At 41.6% G+C, this 18,648-nt stretch overlaps 1 protein-coding gene across 1 annotated transcript; it reads left to right on the top strand.

Annotated features, from left to right (window-relative positions):
• Positions 1 to 545: 545 nt before the first annotated feature.
• Positions 546 to 13,798, top strand: LOC111229281 (LIM domain-binding protein 1). Its single transcript, XM_022755548.1, has 11 exons — positions 546 to 618; positions 6,220 to 6,322; positions 7,333 to 7,377; positions 7,677 to 7,752; positions 7,851 to 7,953; positions 8,294 to 8,466; positions 9,231 to 9,353; positions 9,459 to 9,542; positions 10,809 to 10,932; positions 11,027 to 11,175; positions 11,566 to 13,798. The coding sequence occupies exons 1-11, from the start codon at positions 585 to 587 to the stop codon at positions 11,794 to 11,796; spliced, it is 1,245 nt and encodes a 414-aa protein (XP_022611269.1). The 5' UTR covers positions 546 to 584; the 3' UTR covers positions 11,797 to 13,798.
• The last annotated feature ends 4,850 nt before the right edge of the window (positions 13,799 to 18,648 follow it).

Raw genomic sequence — 18,648 nt, 5'->3', positions numbered from 1 at the left:
GGGAAAGAAATGTGAATCCAACCTATGAAAATAGGAGTGGCTTTGTTTTTATTCCTGTTTGGGAACAAGAACGGAAGAAACAACACTTAACTGATATGACTGTCATTAAAAAGTTAGCTCTCATGTTCAAGCTAGGATCAGTTTAGTCAGGGCTTTTTCTGCAGTCATACCAACATGTGACTGTCCTCAGATCAGTGTTGAAGACTGTGTCGAGGGGAGGGCAACTGGGACGGCTGTTATCACAACTCTGGCAGATGTGTGTGCCGCTCAGTTTCCTGTTGACTAGTGAGTGGAAGTGGCATGCTGCACACATTTGCACATGTGCATGAGAACGTGCACACACACACACACACACACACACACACACACAAACACCAGGCAACACTTGCACAGAAGATGCACATACACTCAGAGCACACACACACATATGTAGTCCCCCCCCCCAACCGCCCCCCCCCTTTTCGTGCCCCTGAGCCTGACGTCTGGACATGGGAGATATCAGAGAGGGAGAGGCATGAAAACAGAGACCCAGCCTGTGAGTTAGATCAGTGTATAACTGTGAAAGTTCATTTGTAGGTGACAAAATGGCAATGTCAGAGCAGCTGGAAACTGATGAAGGTAAGTTTGACTTGCTGATCTTTTCCTTTTTGTCTTTCTTGTAGCTGATTGAGCAACAAAACCCCAGCAGTCAAAAAACAGCTGCTTTGATGTTTCTCTTTGTTTGTTGATGTCCAGAGAAATGCTGTGCAAGTTTGGCTACTTGCTTCTTTTACTGACTTTGACAAAGGTGAATTAAACAAGTTGCACTTGTAGGTTTAAGTGTAAGCTTAGTGAAAACATCACACTGTGCACTTTGGGGAGTTTATTCAGCCACCACACGCTCCAGCTTTAATCACGTATTATACATGGATTTATGGCTTTAGGTGTGAATGTGTGACTGCAAGTGGGGAAATGAGGCAAGCTGGTGAAGTGAAGGTTAGGTAGCAGTGTGTGTGTGTGTGTATGTGTATGTGTGTGAGTGTGTATATGTGTGTGTGTGTGTGTGTGCGTGCGTGCGTGCGCGAGACTCACTGGTTGGGGTGCTGGTTGAAGATAAGGCCTGCCCTATGCCTGAGAGCAAAAGAAACGGTGTGTGTAAGCCCTTCAAGCCTTATCCTGACACACCTCCCACCCCCACCCCCTCTCCATCACCCCACCACACACACATTCGCACACACACACGTGCACAAGGGATTAACCCCGTCATGTACCATTTCAATGGGCGAGCTTTGGAGACAGACACATACACACACACACACACACACACACACACACACACACACACATACATTTAGGATTAACCCTTGTGTGTCCATTTCCATGGATGATTCTTAGACTCTCTCCGGTTGTGGCAGCATTGACTGCTCGTGTTGCCATGGCTACAGGGGCCAGTGAATGTAAGATAGGCAAATCCACATAAGTCACCCACAACAGACACTCTAAGCTACTACTGACTACACCTCCCCCTGGTACTAGACACACAAAGATGCTGCCAAAAGACTGACAGGAGCCTCGTGAGCTGTGAAGTGCTCATGCCACAGGCTTACCATGGTCAAACCAATATACATAAACTCAGCCTGAGCATCTTTGTTGCTGGTCGGGTGAGAGACAGGCCTTGGAGCAGCTTATCCTCTCTACATGTCTGGCTCTGGGAGACACTGCACTTCACCATACTCCAAATTTCATCCATCACAGTCCGGAAAGACATCCGCATTTGAGTTGCCATCTTCATTTTGCACATATAAGAGGGTTATGAGTTATGTTCAGAGAGTGCATATTCACACTGAAAATATCCACAAATATTTCAAAACAAAGTGACTCCTTCTGTTACAAGATGGCAGAAGAGTAGAGTAGACATAGCTGGAAAAATAAATGCACAATGAAAGGTCATTACACCTTGCTTCACTGTCTCATAAATGTCAGAATATCAGACATGATGGAGCAAACGGTTTGATTATGAGGCCCATAAATTAATGGTAGTATAAAATGGTATGACATTAGACTTTGGTGGATACAGGAACGACATAATCACATCAATAAATTTGTCATTCTATTGATGGTATAACTTTTAATATTTACTTTAATAAATTTTTATTATTATTATTATTATTATTATTATTATTATTATTATTATTATTATCAATTTGGTAATGATGTTGCAGTATTTGTGTGGTTGGTGCAGTTTTTTCTTTTCTTATGCTTTTATTTGCTTTCTTTCAAACAGAAAATATATATAAATATTGTAAAATTGAAGAAATAATTCAATGTAAACAATCATAAACTTAAAACTAGACTTAGTGTATAAATCAAAACCATGTTCATGCTGGTGGCTTCAACATCACACCTGTCAAAAATTTGACATAGTCATCCTTTGGGGATGACTATGTCAAATTAACAAATATTATGACACACACTTACATATATAAAACTCTTGACCTAATACTACTGTGCTTGTTCTTTTTATATCCCAACTTTGGCCATATGGGTGAGCCCTCGCTGGCTGTGATCTGAATATCTGATTATAATTTGAGGCGATTTAAGCAGATTTAGAGGCCTATGGGATTCTCCTTTTGGCTTAGTGCTTCCTGTGTGTTTGAGTGTGTTTGAGTGTGTGCATGTGTGTGTGTGTGCGTGCGTGCGTGTGTGTGTGTGTGTGTGCATAGAGTGAGAAAGAGGCAGAGATTCCCAGTGGTAATGGATTTACTGGCCTACCTTGGAGACAGTTCAGTGTACAAACTCAAAGACACAATTAAATGGAAACAAGCCCAGTCTGTTTCCTTTACATGAAAGTTAATTTATGAGATCTTAATCTACTTTTGTCTGATCAGGCTGCTCCATCAGCTGTGTGTGTGTGCATCACACTAAACCCATTGCATATTTTACATATGACCTGGGTCTTGGCTGTCACTGTCTGAGTTCAGTTGTTTGCAGCAAACTGATGTGCTCTAATTAGGCAAACATGAAAACCACTTTCCAGCCAGCATGGCCGTTGTTTCCACACACATTTCCACTCGGCTGCATTAGGCCAATTCTCATCTGTGTCAGTTACAAGGAAAAGATGGGATGCAGGGAGGAGGAAGGAAGAAAAAAATGCTTACCCGACAACCTTTATGTGCAGTTGTGCATTAGTGGGGGAGGAGGAGTAGGGGGAGAGGGCGGCTGGCGGTGCTGGGCAGAGGAGAGAGGAGCAAATGCATTGCGGAGGGAGAAGAGGAGGAGGAGGCGGAGGAGGAGGGCCTACAGCTATTGTTCATGTCCTCCCGTGAACAAAGGGCTCATCGGGGTCCGTATGTAAACCCACAGCAGGCTTCAGCCCACTGACAAGGCCTCATGCGGGACAAAACATAACCGACTGACTCCCGTAATTTAGGCCTTATTCCGTTTCAGTCTCGGGGTTTGAGGAGATTTTTTATTGATCCTATTTAGAGGGACGTATTGTGTTGGTACGTTGCGTCCAGCCAACCGCCGTCCAGCGGGCCTATCCGTTTTTACGCACGGAGCGTACACACGGTCTATCATCACGGATCTGTAAACATCAATTTTCTGATTGGACTTCTTTTCAGGTAAAGGGTCGCTTTTCCCATACACACACTTTGACTGTAATGACTAGCTGCTGGAGCGATTAATGTGGTTGACGAGTTGTCGCGTTTGTGATTTCTCGTCTTATTTCGGTGCTTTCTCGTTGAAAAGGGATTTAACGCTAAGGCGTTAGCAAGACGGCTAACACCAGCTAACTGGTTTCTAACTGTGTTCTGGGTTGCTAACGTTAGCTTACCCTGCAGGCCTACGGGGCAGTGTTGAACGTTACAGTTTTGGCGGTTGTATATGTCGAAAACATTTATCGTGATTAGTCTATTTTAACGCTGCTGTCTTGCTTGTTAAAATTAGTTTTGGTTGGCATTATGTGGCGAAGTTCTTTACATGGTTTACGTTTCAGCTTGGCTAGCAGCTATGTGTTAGCATTATGCGCTTGCTGCCTTTCTAATTGCCTTTGTAACCAGACAACTCCGCGTTAAATGTGCTTTGACTGTGAAAGTTAGGAACTACACTGCTGTTTTAAAGCACATTTAAAGTGCAGCTTCATAAAAAACTTCAGACTTAAGCCGTTTTTTTTGTTAAAAGTTTGCCAACGTATGTTAATGCTCCAGTATAACCTAGCTATCGCCTATATCCCGTTTGGATAGTTACTTGTCCCCTGAGCAATCATGGTGGCAGTGTGAAGTGGCAGAGGTCCAACACCACGACAGGTTATTCTTATTTAGAGGAGACTTGGTAATGCTGGATGGATTTTGGGTCTGGAGTTCATGTGAAATCAAATGTTGAGTGTTTTCCGGCTTCCGTCACTCAATATTTGAGATAAGGTTTGCTCTGAAGGTTGGTCGGCCGTTACTCAAGCCAGGGGGATATGTGCATGCATAATGTGTGTATGTTTATAATGTACAATGTCTGCTTATAAGAGAGAGGTGGAACATGATTCCCAGTGGAGGAAGTGGAGTCCAGCTGATGTGATTGTGACTGCCTGTCATTAACCGCTAACAGGAGAAGAGAGGAGCTAATGGAGCTCTCAACAACTAATGGACACATAACCATCGATTATTTATTTATTTATCAACCCCATTTGTTTTCCTCTGGTGGTGCATCCAGCCCATAGCATAGTGTTGCTGCTGGCTCACTCACTCAGTAAACAGCTTGTTTTTACATAAAGTGAGACGGGGTTTCAAATGGACACAGGTTTTGTGGCCTTTCTTCCATGTAGAAAATGCAAATCTTGTTTTGATGAGCTGTAGTCTTCATTGAAAACTTTTCTTCTTAAGTTATTTATTTTACCTCTAGTTATGTTAGAGTTATAATGGGCTATGTGGCTGCTGTAATTCAAACAGTAGAAACCAATTAGGACAGAAAGCAGTAGGGATGTAACTGCTGTTAATGAAAAGAGAATTGATTTTAAATGGACATGAGCATAGATTAGTGATTTTAGGAACATGAACTTGATATGTATGGTTGTGTCCTCAAAGGTCAGTGCTGGGATGGGTTTATTTCATCTCTCAAGAGTGTATCTGTTGATACCTACATGTGTGTTTCTCACAAAAGAGAGGCTGTTTTACTCTTTAATTGTTTGGTTGTATACCTTAAATATATTTCACATCACTGCTGTGATTTCAGATCACAATCTCCCCTGCTCTGCAACATCCTATTAATACAGTTAAACTTATTTCTCCCTCTGTATATCTTAAGATATACATCTCTCTTTAATACACACACACAGATATGTTTAATATGCAGAGACAAGACAGAGAGACATAAATGAGGTGGAGCTTCACCATGGTGACGGCAGGGGTCGTGACCTAGAGGCCGCTACGCCTGGATGGCCTTTATGGGAGAGCTGGGCAATTAGAGTACAACAAGGGCTGGAGCTCTGTGTGTGTGAGAAAGATTCATCTGTTTTTTTTTTTTTTTTTTTATGTGTGTGTGTGTGTGTGTGTGTGAGTGAATGAATTAATGAATGAATGAATGGAGTCAGTATTGGTCCTTTGGTGTCTGGCATTTGATAGTTATTTATGAAGTGGATGAAGGGCAGTAGGAGTGTAACAGGAGCACATTGTTTAATGGAGACTTCCTCATCGTGTTTTTGTTTTGCATCTTCATACAACAATATTGGAACACTGGGGATGATCTGTGAATGAGTGCAGCCAACTGAAACTGGGCCATACTGGCCATTTTAGGCTACATGTGCCTCCAACCTCACATGATACACTCAATTTCATAAGTGTCATTCTAAAAGTGAACAATTAACATTAAAAATACCACTGTAATTCCAAAGGGTATAGCAACCTCAGCACTGTCTTTTGTGTTCTTTCATTTATGCATTGTCATGTTTTTGGGTTATACTTAAGATCTTTATTTACAGCCCAGCTGACCCAATGTTCTATATGTGTTGAAAGGTTTGTGGTGTCAGTTATTAAATTTGTGGATTAATACATACGGATATTGTCCCCAAATTTCACACAGTAATCATATCATGTCTGCTTTAACCGTCACACCAATCATAGTTTTTTTTTTTTTGCCATTAAATGGAATCCCTAATAACTAACCCTTTTTAAGTAACCTCTGAAGTGATAATGTAAAAATTCAACATTATATTTATGTTCTGTCTAATATTTTTCCTCACCTCTCTTCCAGGCTGTTCCTCCAAGTCATTCAAGCTGTACTCCCCCAAGGAGCCCCCCAACGGTAGCACTTTCCCCCCTTTCCACCCCGGCACCATGCTGGACAGAGACGTGGGGTGAGTTTTATGTCTGTGTCTTCTGTGTGTTTAGAAGTCTGCTCTGGATGAGGAATTCACACTTTTAGTATTTAAACATCCTCTACATGTGTTTGTATAAGTGCGTGCCTTTTTTTTTTTAATAAAGCTTTGTAAAGCCAGCCTCAATATCATGAGTTCAGTTTTTGCACTAATAATCGACTCAGCTTGGCAGCTGGTAGGCTGACCAATCAACAAACTGTAGTAAGGGATTTAGAGGACAGAGTCAATGAGCAGCACTGAATTGTAAATTTGAATAGCACAGAGAGTGATTGGTTGTATTTGTTCAGGAGGTTCACAAACTTCCTGAACAAATACTCAAGATGTTTACCTGTACATCATGGTATGGAAGCTGCACAACCTTTTTCTCTCGTCAAACTTACCAAAAAATTGATTTCAGTAGATAGTTTAGGTAGAGTTTGATTGTTTTCTGAACAACTGATATGTTTTACCAGTTTAGAAACCTGAGGAGAAATCCATGTACAACTGGCGTAGAATTAGTCAGGTGCACTTGGGTGCAGGAAGGTTTATTGGTGATATTTCAGCAGAGTAGGGCACCTGTCTGTCCTCTGTCAGTTGGTTTAAATGCTGAGTTCACAGTGTGTGGTCCACTGCCACTAACACCACCTATTATCCAGGTAAATGCCTGTTGAGCTAGAATTACTGAAGCGAAAACTGTAGACTGGCTGTGTGAAGCTAATATTTAATGCTAAAATTGATTTAACTTGACTTGTGTGGCTTTGTAAGGTTAGGGATTGTGCCTGTATAGAACTGTGTGCAGTATTTCACAGCTTGTCTTTTTGCAGTAAGCGAATCAGCTACAGTTGATAGGTGTATTTGAGAAGTGTTGTTATTTACTGTCTCCTTGTATCATCTAATTTGTGCGATGTTTGGCTTGTGTCCCAGGGTTGTAAAGACAGACTAGCTCCAGCAGAAGGGAATATTAGCACTATAGCTGAATTTAATAATTTCTCTGTCTCTTGTTTCTCCAGTCCCACCCCAATGTATCCTCCCACATACCTGGAGCCAGGAATAGGGTAAGACTGCATTATTTCCCATTATCTCCAGCTGATGTGAAAATGGCAATAATCACACAAGTATAGATAAGGTCGTGGGAAGTTATGTTCTTATCTCACTTCATTGGAGCATTTGCATTTAGTCTCCGACAAAAGCTCAACTAGGTGGTGAAACAGCCATAAAAGCACGGAGGCCACGAGAGCTTTAACCATACAGTGATCAGGATGTTTTGTTTAGTACACAGTACCACAAGCTAAATGTTCTCAACCCCTGTCCTGCTTTTGATTCCTCCTCCTCCTGTCTTTCTGTGGTCGTCCAGGAGGCACACACCATATGGCAACCAGACAGACTACAGAATATTTGAACTTAACAAACGGCTACAGAACTGGACAGAGGTTCGTAGGCACACACAACCACATATTGTATGCACACACAAAAACAATCCAGATATGGTGTGGGTGACTGATTATTTTTCCCCCTCCTAACCCTGTAGGAGTGCGATAACCTGTGGTGGGATGCATTTACTACAGAGTTCTTTGAAGATGATGCCATGTTGACCATTACTTTCTGTCTGGAAGATGGACCCAAACGTTACAGTAAGAAACAAAGTCATAGAGTGTATCGTCTCTCTTTTCCTGTCACATATTATACCTTAAGTCCAGGGCTGAACAATATTAAAAAAGATGATTTGTTGGCCGGGGCATCTCTGTAGCACCACAATGCTTCATTTATGGTATGCTGGGACAAATTTTGTCTTTATAAAAAAAAAAAAAAAAAAAATTGCAGCTCCTGTGATTTGGTTATTGCGATTTCCATGATATTTTGATTAATTGTTCAGCCTTATGTTAGTCCTATATTCTTAACTGCTCTTTTTAACTGTTTCAGTGCTCTACCTTGCTTTTCTCATACCCCTTGTCTTTTCCCTCACTTCACCAGCAATTGGCCGGACGTTGATTCCACGGTACTTCAGGAGTATATTTGAGGGCGGTGCCACTGAACTCTACTATGTGCTGAAACATCCCAAGGAGTCCTTCCACAATAACTTTGTCTCTCTCGACTGTGATCAGTGCACCATGGTCACCCAGAATGGAAAGCCCATGTTCACACAGGTGTGTGTTTGTAAATGTACAGGGAGTGAACACATAACAGAAAGCCCCTTACAATTTAAGAATTCCAACATGACAACAAAACAAACTGCAGTCTCCTTGACACAGTAAAAATTCAATTTTTTTTGCAGGACTTGCATTCAATCGGAAAGGTGTTGTGGGAAATGTGAAGACCCCTGTATATTTGCGTATTTCTTGTGTAATAATATGACCCAGAAAATCTCTCTGTATTACACAAATGAGAATAAATATCAGTTGCAAATCGCAAAGAAATAGGAAACAATACTTTGTGAAGAGATCTACATGGGGTTGTTAAAAGTTTTAGCTTCTCACTCCTAAAGTGACATAATGGACACTGAGAACTCCTCAGTTCAGATGGAGATAAGTTTGACTTAATTTTCAAAGTTGCCCAGATTTTTCACAAGAACAAAGCAAAGAAACCTTTCGTTTGTCTGTGAAAAGTAAAAACCTAAATGATTACAGTAAAAGGTTTTTAACTTTCCCTCCATGTTTTGAGGTTGCAAAACACTTGATAGAATAACAGTCTTGCGATAAGGTTTGTTATCAGTCTCTGTAATGTAAAAACCCTGCTGTAAAAGAGGGTTTCACATGATATAAAGTGTATCTTGATACAGTACTGGCATGCCCATATGTTACGTTGTAACTTTTGCCCTAAATTTGTGTGCAGAGGTTCAGCTTGTCCTTTTGCCTGCAGAGATTTCAGGGTTCATGCTGTATGCTGACCTCAGTCCTCTGATCTTCTGTAGGTGTGTGTAGAGGGGCGCTTGTACTTGGAGTTCATGTTTGACGACATGATGAGGATAAAGACGTGGCACTTCAGCATCAGACAACACCGTGAACTCATCCCCCGCAGTATACTGGCCATGCATGTGAGTGAATCCACCACACATGATGTATGGTGTGTGTGCGAGTGTGTCAGGTGGGTTTTTCATTTGTTTTGTTTGTTTTTTAACTGTGCTCTATTGATGTTCAAGGCCCAGGACCCACAGATGCTGGACCAGTTGTCCAAAAACATAACAAGATGTGGCCTGTCGAACTCCACCCTCAACTACCTCCGAGTAAGTCAAGCACATAAGCAACATTTTACTTTTAGAATCAGGCATGTCTTCAATGTTTTGTTTGTTTTTTTTTGGTCCATTCATAATTTATTAAGAGCTTGAAAGAAAAATCTACCCACCTGTTACCTTGCAGGCTTCAAACTGTAGCTGTGCCTAACTCAAAATCAAAGTTGATTCTCATTTAGCAGTTTCATATGATTCAATTAGTTGTCATCCACTGGCATAGATGTTATTCAGAGCCTTGGTTTAAAAGATTAAAGATGTGTTTTAGTTAAGAGGAGAGTCTGTCTTCAGGGCAGTCTCTCAGACTTCAAAACAAGTTTCATGTCAGAGTAAGTTGGTCAGCTTTATAAACACTGGCGTAGAAGATTCTCAAAGTGAATCCAAATTAAGGACTTTTAATGTTGAGGCAATGTTTTGAAGAGCTCCCATATTGCTTGTATCTCATGTTTCATACACGCACATGGCACAGGTCAGACTGGAACTGCAGGTTTAGTGTTCTTGTTTATGCAGAAGAGTCACAACCCCATGTTGGCAAATCTAAAAATGTAATTGTCATGTCATCCAACAGCTATGGCCTATTTACTCTCAAAATTATAGATTGTTCTCTGTCCCCTGCCCCAACTGTCCGAATGATCAGAGACAGTCAGCCATTTTTCCGTCACTTTGTGACACCTATTTAAACTGGTTGTCAGTTGCTGGTGGCAAAACCAATTCAACCAGCAGCAGGCCTGCACCTGTTGTATCTTGAGTCCGCAGTGGTTTTGTTGTTGGTTTCTTAGGTCAAAAACTACATTAGAAACTGTTTGGCCAAAAAATATCTGATATATCCAGAAAAGTGTCCTGCTCATCTTAGAAAACAATGTATTATATGTTCTGGTGAGACAGGCGCTCACCAGATATTAGCTGTCCAGATACACTGCCCACCTGTGTGGAATTGAAGTCCTACATGGTTCAAACACATTCAGCAGCATCAACTCGAGTCCATGGGGGGAATTGATAGGAACATAAACTTCTTCAGAGGCCTCTATGGTGGAGATCGAGTCCCCTGTAATGTGGCTGCGCAGTGAAAACACAGTCATGTTTATTTGCTTCATGTTTTTTATGAGCAGTTTTTCTAATCTGAGGATTTCAAATCCAGCACTGATGTCATTTGTGCTGAACACCAGCTGATAATAATGGTGCTCGACTAACTGGAGCATCTCTAATGATCTTAAAAAATGTGTTAATCTCTGTCCTGTTGCCTCTCTCTGTTCCCTCCTCCAGCTGTGTGTGATTCTTGAGCCCATGCAGGAGCTGATGTCCAGACACAAGACATACAGCCTCAGCCCCAGAGACTGCCTCAAGACCTGCCTCTTCCAGAAATGGCAGAGGATGGTGGCACCACCAGGTACTTGAACAACCCACACACTGAGGCTCAGACAATAACAGTTGTTGGTAACTATGTAAATTTGTAACTCACTCTTTTTCTCTCTCCCCTGTAGCCGAGCCATCAAGACAGGCCCCTAACAAACGGCGGAAGCGCAAGATGTCAGGTGGCAGCACCATTAGCGGAGGAGGAGGAACTAATAACAACAATAACAACAAAAAGAAGAGCCCTGGCAGCGGCTTCCCTCTGTCCAGCCAAGTTCCAGTGAGTATATCACTGCCATCTAGTGTCACCACTCTGCTATTACACCTATGTTCATAGATCAATTGATTCAATGAGGGAAATTCACATGGCATAGTTAAAGAAATTAATGCCACAACAAATAAACATGATTAACTACTGATGCTGGGTTGAAATTGGGATGCACTCCAGAGCAGTTCTTCACCAGAGAAGTTTATTGTATTTGACACAATATGCCCTACAGTGCCTATAACAAGTCTGGACTTTATTTGAAGTGAAAGGCAATCTGTAAAAATATTGGTGACAGTGACGCATTAATTACACCATAAAGTGATTTAGGGATGAACACAAATTTTACCATGAAGGTTGGTCATTTTTTTTTAATTGTTCTGCTAATGTTTTGTATCTCTGCAGGATGTGATGGTGGTGGGAGAGCCCACTCTGATGGGAGGGGAGTTTGGCGACGAGGACGAGCGTCTGATCACACGGCTGGAAAACACACAGTTTGATGCGGCCAATGGCATCGACGACGAGGACAGCTTCAACAACTCTCCGGCGCTGGGCTCCAACTCGCCCTGGAACAACAAGGCCCCCTCCAGCCAGGAGAGCAAGAGTGACAACCCCACCTCACAGGCATCGCAGTAGAGCCCAGAGCCCCGCAACCTCAACACAAACCCCTGTCTGTCACTCCTCAGCCCCCACCCCATCCCAACAGCCACGAGTGCAACGGCAACAGTCCATCATCTGCTCATCAACCGAGACATCACTGTAGAGCCCAGATTCATCATGCGCAGGTAGCCCGAGGGAGCTCAGTCTGTCCACAGACAGTTTCACTGTGCCAGAGGAAGTTTTACAAGTTGTCAATATTTAGGCACTGTGTCCCACCTCTGTTTCCCTTTCCCTCATGTCATACACAAAACGTCCCATCTGCTCTCGCTAATTTTCAGTTTTGGACAGTGGCTGGGTAGATGTGACCAAGCAGGAGCAGCAATTTAATCTAGGGGAGAACTGTGCACACTGAACTATCCACACTGAAGTTTACATGTAGAAAGGGGCAGGGTGGAGGGGGGTTATGGCAGCGGGGCTTTGAAATGGTGGCGAGTTGCTTAGGGACGACTTGTCCACCTGTCCTCTAAACATGGTTCTCAATTCTGGTCTGATCTGTTGATGCACAATGTCACACGTAAATGTCAAACGTTTGTTAATAGAGTATATGTGTGTGCACGAGTGTCTGTGCGTGCGTCCGTACGAGTGAGTGAGTGAAATGCGTGTGAGGAGAGAAAAGAGGCAGTGTGAGCTTATTTGTGGCTTTGCTGAAGCAGACAGACCAGAATTTAGAATCAGTCTATAAAACCATTGAAATTCACACACTAGTAGGAGAGCTGAAATGTGGCACTAGGGAAACATCACACACATGCACAGATACACACCCAAATGAACATAATGATTGAAGGATTTTGAGTCCCGCAGTGCCCGAGCCATCTCTGATTAGACTACAGTGAATGCAGTCTTTCAAACAGAGAGCATTTACAACACACACATGCACATACACACAGTTACACATTTTAAGAGTTTTTATACAGTATATATTTCCCTAGAATGTTTTTTAATTTGTATTAAACGCCTTCATTTCAATTGTTACTTTTTTATTTTCTACCAATACTGAAAAGCTACAGACCAAGGAGCAACACAGGACTTTTATCCCTCCCCCCTCTAAAATATATTGTTTTTATCTTTTATGTTTATAAAAGAGAAATAATTTAGTGTGGATGTTTTTATTTTGTCTTTTTGTTCCTTTTTTGGAGATTTGAATTTTTGTGTATTTGTGCTTGTATATTTAAGGTAGTAGCAAAGTTCTGTCTGACTGTAATAAAATGTATTCTTACTTAGATTTACCTAAAGCCATCCTGATCTAATGTAAAGAAACAAAAATAGGAAAAAGGAGAAAAAACACTCATGAACCCGTCCCCTCTATCTTCCCACCTGCTCTCTTTCCTCCTCCCTCTTTTTTAAAACTTGTGTAAATTAAATTACAAAATACCTGGGGGTACATTGGCACCATGGAGAGATGATTTTACTGTTTCAGTTGATTTTTTTCTAATTTATTTTGGCAGAAATTCACTCATGTTTTTTCATCTATACAGGAACTGATTTTGATCTTACCATTCATCCCAATTTTGTGTACTACGACTTTCAGCTTGATGTCAAGTGAATGTGCTCACTGAATTTAGTCAACCAGTGAATTTCATGTTTTGTCACTGGCTGAAACAGATTTTTTAAAATTATTTTTTTGTCTAAATTGGTCTTCATTTGTGTGATCTCTTTCATAACCAACAGACTGACACCATCAGTCGTACGCACATCTTCTGAAACCAGCTTAACATTAAGTTCAGTCGGCATATTTGGTAGCAATTTTGAGTCTGTAAAGTCTGACTAAAACAGCCGGAGCTCCGTTATTGTTTTGTACATTTCCATTTTGTTACAGTTGATTCCAGCAACAGTTATAATTGAGTTTGAATGGTGACTTGTACCTTCTCCAAACCCTGTAGAAAAATCATTGTTTGATATATATTTTTTGATTTGGTTAGTTTCTGCCCTTGATAATTAATGTATGGTACCAATAAAAAGATACATTTTCACTTTAAAAGATTCTGTGTAGTTGTTAATTTTGTTGTTATTGCAGCACAGCTGATAAATGAGGTTGGTGTTTGGTAGTGTTAAACTATACACTTAAACTATGAAACTCAATTTTGCAATGTACTTCTGATGCATCATTGACTTAACATTTTTTCCAGTCTTAAAACAAACATGGATGCCCACATGAACACTGAAAAAGGTTAAGGTTAGACAAATCGAGTGGCTATTTTTAAGTACCAAATCCAAACCAAATTTTTGTTCTCCCGGCCAGTTTCTATGCAAGATTCAGTGATGGGAATGTCATACTAAAAAGGTTACCCACTTGAAATGTCTCACTCAGTCTGCAAAAGCCTCTTATTAGCTTCAGCTGAACTTTGGAATATAGTTTTGCACAGAATGAGGACTGCGGATTGGCTCCCCACCACTTACATTGAAATTACTTTAAGAAGAAGGGATAAATGGATTGGAAAAATGTGAACCTGTGCTTCAAGTAGTGGAAATGAAAGTGAAAAATCTGAAACACAAGGCATTATTAAGGGTTCCCTCTGCACCTCAGCAGGAGTGTGACAATGTCCAAGGATGAAGAGTATAGCACTGCTGAGAAGCACAAGAAAAACACCATGTCTTCCATCTAGATACACATAGTTCTTTAAATCCAGGAAGCTTCATTAACAGTGTGACTACTTCACTTAGATGCAATAATTCTACCTTAAATCACCGTTACATGGGTGAGTACTACTACTCTTTTATTTAAGGAACTAGAAACAATCTCTTCATTATATCCTCTTTTTCCCTCCATGCCCCCAGTTTGCAAAACATGCTTTTCAATGAAAACACCGAGCAGCGGAGCTCTTGCTGGTGTAAGAGATTCTCACATTAACTCACGATACATCCAGTCTTCTCTTTCTCCGTCTGAGACTGTGTGTTGTGAAAAACGTCTTGACGGCACAGCTGGTGCAGTTCAAGAGTGAAACCAACAGTTCTGTCGTCGTGGTACAGCAAGGTGCTAAATGGGGAAGATGTTTTTGTGTGCATGTCTATAATGCTTTATTGTCTGTGCTTTGTTTCTATAACAACCAGTTAGTAAAATTAGTCCAGGTTATAGTCCAATTCCAAGATGGCAAAATACTTTTTTTCAACTTGCATAGTGTGCTTGTGTCTTCTTCATCCTGTCTGTATCAAAGTGTTTCAGATATGTGCTTGCATCTGTCTTCTGTTTACTGAAGTCAGGAGAAGTTGGGGAGAAGGCGAAAGAGTAGCAGAGGGTGAGAGACACTGTGGTACATCCACTGCCTTCCACGCCAGCTTGCCTCACACATATTGTACATCCCACCTGCCAACTATCACACTTCTTCTTCAGGCTTTTATTCCGCCCACTGTGTCACACTGTACCTGTGCAGCTGTAAGGGCTGTCAGTGAGACTTCCAGCTGCCTGAACCACTGAGTGACAGCGAGAGTTGAAGCAGAGCTTTAACGGCCTGATGACAAATCTCGTCACCATGGCCTGCCTTTTCTGAGTCCACATCTGCTTACACAGAACTTGCTGCTCCTATTATCCTCCCTCCATCTCTGATTCAAACTGCTTATTTGTCAGTCCAGAGGCCCTGAACCCACTCATGTCAGCAGATAATGTGGTGGCAATAATCTCCTTCCAAATGCGGTGTTTACATACTATGTGTCCACCTACTGTTATCAGCTTTCGGTTCCATAAAAATAAATTAAAAATGAAATTGAGTCCACTTCCTGGTGCCCTTTGACATTTTAAATACACTTTCACTATATCCAGTGGTGGACAGTAACTGGGAAGTAGCAAAGTACATTAACTCAAGCACCACATAGAGATTCAGGAACTTGCACTTTACCTGACAATTTCCATTTTTCTGTTGCGCTCAGATAAAACTGTTAATGTTTTGCAGGCAGTTCTCTATAGCGTTGACAAAATCACACTGATAATTCACAGACTGCTGGGCCTCAGTTTGTGTTTGTCAGGTGAAATAATGAAGAAACTATTTGTCTCATGATGTTTTAGTGGATCTGATTTAGTGCACAGGTGATACTGATAACACTGAGGGTTTATTTGTTGATATTTACTAAAAGATACCATTTTAGTGAAGGCAAAACAGCTGAAAGTGTTGGAGAAGAGTCATGTGATGTGTGATGTGTTTAATTTTGATGAACTTGCATTGAAGCTCCCACTGTTCTCAAACATATCACAATGCTGTGATTTTCTTTTAGAAAAATATAGCACATAGATCAAAACGCAGGAAGGATGGTACTCCTTCCTCTTTGTCAGAACTCTGAAGCATTTGCTTGTGTGATAATAAAATACATCATTAACTCTCACTGCAGAAGGTTGGGAAAAATTTGATCTAAAACTTAAGAGTCCCATATTTCACACTTTCCTGGTGTTTTATTTAAATTTTTGATATCCATTAGAAGTTATATTTATGGTCTTTAGTGCCAAAAACCATCTCAGTGTAGTTTTAGATATCCTCTTCTTCTACAACAGGTTCTCTCTCCCACTGCTTCAGCTGCAGCTTCTCCTACGGCATCTCCCTCACAACCTGACACTGCAGCTCAGACTCCCTCCACACTGGGGTCAAGTCTCCTGTCCTGGAAAAGCAGCAGGCCCGGATGGTGTGTGGGAGGCTGTTAAAGGACTGTGCAGCCCAGCTAGCTGAGCCTCTTCAGAGGATCTTTAATGTAAGCCTACAAACAGGGAGGGTCCCGGTCCTGTGGAAAACATAATGTCTTGTTCCAGTACCTAAAGTAGGACGACCGGCTGAGATAAATGACAACAGACCGATGGCCCTCACATCACATCTCATTGCCACAGGTTGAACATGCACTAGACCCCCGATAGTTCACCTACAAAGAACATATTGCAGTGGATGATGCCGTCCTTACTTGGATGAGCCAGGTGGTTACATGAAGATTATGTTCTTTGATTTTTCAAGTGCATTTAACACCATTCAATCCCCCATTCTTAAAGACAAGCTGGAAGGGATGGGGGTATTTACCTGACAAGACAACCACAGTACGTCAGGCTGGGTAACTGTTTCTCAGGGACAGTGATGAGCAGCACTGGGGCTCCACAGGGAACTGTTCTGGCTTTGTTCCTGTTCACCCTGTGTACAGTGGACTTTAAATACAACTCTGAGTCCTGCCACATCCAGAAATACTCGGATGACACAGCTATTGTGGTGCGTATCAGGAACAGGCAGCAAGAGGAGTACAGGGATCTGATGATGGCCTTCGGTTAATGGAGCAACAAGAACTGCCTCCTTCTGAACACTTCCAAGACCAAGGAGATGGTCATGGACTTTCTGAGGTCTAGGCCCACCCTTCAGCCAGTCAACATTCAAGGGAAGGACATTGAGGTGGTGCACACTTATAAATACCTAGGTGTGCACCTGGACAGTAAACTGGACTGGTCCCTGAACTCGAATGCCATCTACCTGAAGGGGCAGAGCCGGCTCTATTTCCTCAGGAGGCTCAGGTCCTTTGACGTCTGCAGTGAAATGCTGCACGTTTTATCAGTCAGTGGTGGCCAGTGTACTTCTTTATGCTGCAGTCTGACATGAACACAAGGAGACTGGACAAGCTGGTAAAAAAATGCTGGGTCTGTGCTTGGCAGGAGTCTGGACTCACTCAGGACTGTTGTGGAGAGACGCATGCAATGTAAGATGGAAGCCATCTTGGAAAATACCAACCATCCTCTCCACAACATTCTGGCAGGACAGAGAAGCAGCTACAGCTGCAGCAAACGTCTCATTGCACTGCGCTGCAGAACAGAGAGGTTCAGGAGATCCTTTGTTCCCACTGCCATCAGGCTGTAGAACACCTCAGCCAAAGGAAGTGGACTCATCTAATTATTATTGTTTATTTATTGTCAACTGTTATTATTATTATCAACAATGATCTAATGGACAAGTGAAATTCCCCTATCTATCTATCTATCTATCTATCTATCATCTATCTATCTATCTATCTATCTATCTATCTATCTATCTATCTATCTATCTATCTATCTATCTATCTATCTATCTTCTCCCTAGAGCTCTAGCAGCAACAGGTCGGTCAGCCAATCAGAAGAAAGGAGGCTCTGAGCCTCTGGGGGTGGTGACTGTTTTATTGTGACATCATAAAGTTACAGAAGTTCTGACTTCTCGTTTTTAAGGCAGTTTCTGAATACAGGCTGTGTGCATTTTTCCACGGATTGCACACCTTGATACTTTCACAGTATTAATATAGAACCTACACCTTCTTTATAATAAAAAAAGACATGGACATCTTACTTTCTACAATATAGGACCTTTAAGGCTGCTTGGCTCACTGTTGTGTGAAAGATGGCAACAACAGAAATATCTTCACTAGCGCACACAAACACACAATAATGTTGATGCTGCTGTGGCACTTATACTCACTGTTAACATATGCAGACAGAAACTTTATACAGACACATACTGTATGCCATCATGTGTTTGCAGGGGTATCTCTGTGTGATGTTGGTCATGGTCACAAATTGAGTTAAACTTTGCACACCAGTGTGAAATCTAGTGGAATGCCGTCTTTCAAAGGTCACTATGTCTGTAGACGTGTGACTTTGCACAACGACAGAACTTTCAAGCTGTTCTGGCATTAAGTGTTTTAAAATCTCCACAGTAGCAGAACGCTTTGCTCCTTAAGTCTGACCCGTTTCTGTTTCATCACAAAATAAAAGATTATCAAGCTTAGAGAGTTTCAAGCCTTGCACTACCAAACTTTCGACAGAAAAGTTAAAATACACAACCTGGGTTGTGAATGTGTGCAACTGTGTGTACATGTGTATTTGTATGTAGAAGGTTAGTGTATAACTTT

Source organism: Seriola dumerili, unplaced genomic scaffold (assembly GCF_002260705.1).
Source record: "Seriola dumerili isolate Sdu_G_001 unplaced genomic scaffold, Sdu_1.0 BDQW01000230.1, whole genome shotgun sequence".
In the NCBI taxonomy this organism is placed as follows: Eukaryota; Metazoa; Chordata; class Actinopteri; order Carangiformes; family Carangidae; genus Seriola; species Seriola dumerili.
The sequence above is the reverse complement of the archived record's forward strand: the minus strand, read 5'-3'. Positions and strand labels throughout refer to the sequence as shown.

Coding starts and splice junctions, on each gene's coding strand:
- LOC111229281 (XM_022755548.1), top strand. CDS start 585: ATGGCAATGTCAGAGCAGCTGGAAACTGATGAAG. Junction 619..6,219: donor GCAGCTGGAAACTGATGAAG/GTAAGTTTGACT, acceptor CCTCTCTTCCAG/GCTGTTCCTCCAAGTCATTC. Junction 9,354..9,458: donor GCAGTATACTGGCCATGCAT/GTGAGTGAATCC, acceptor TTGATGTTCAAG/GCCCAGGACCCACAGATGCT.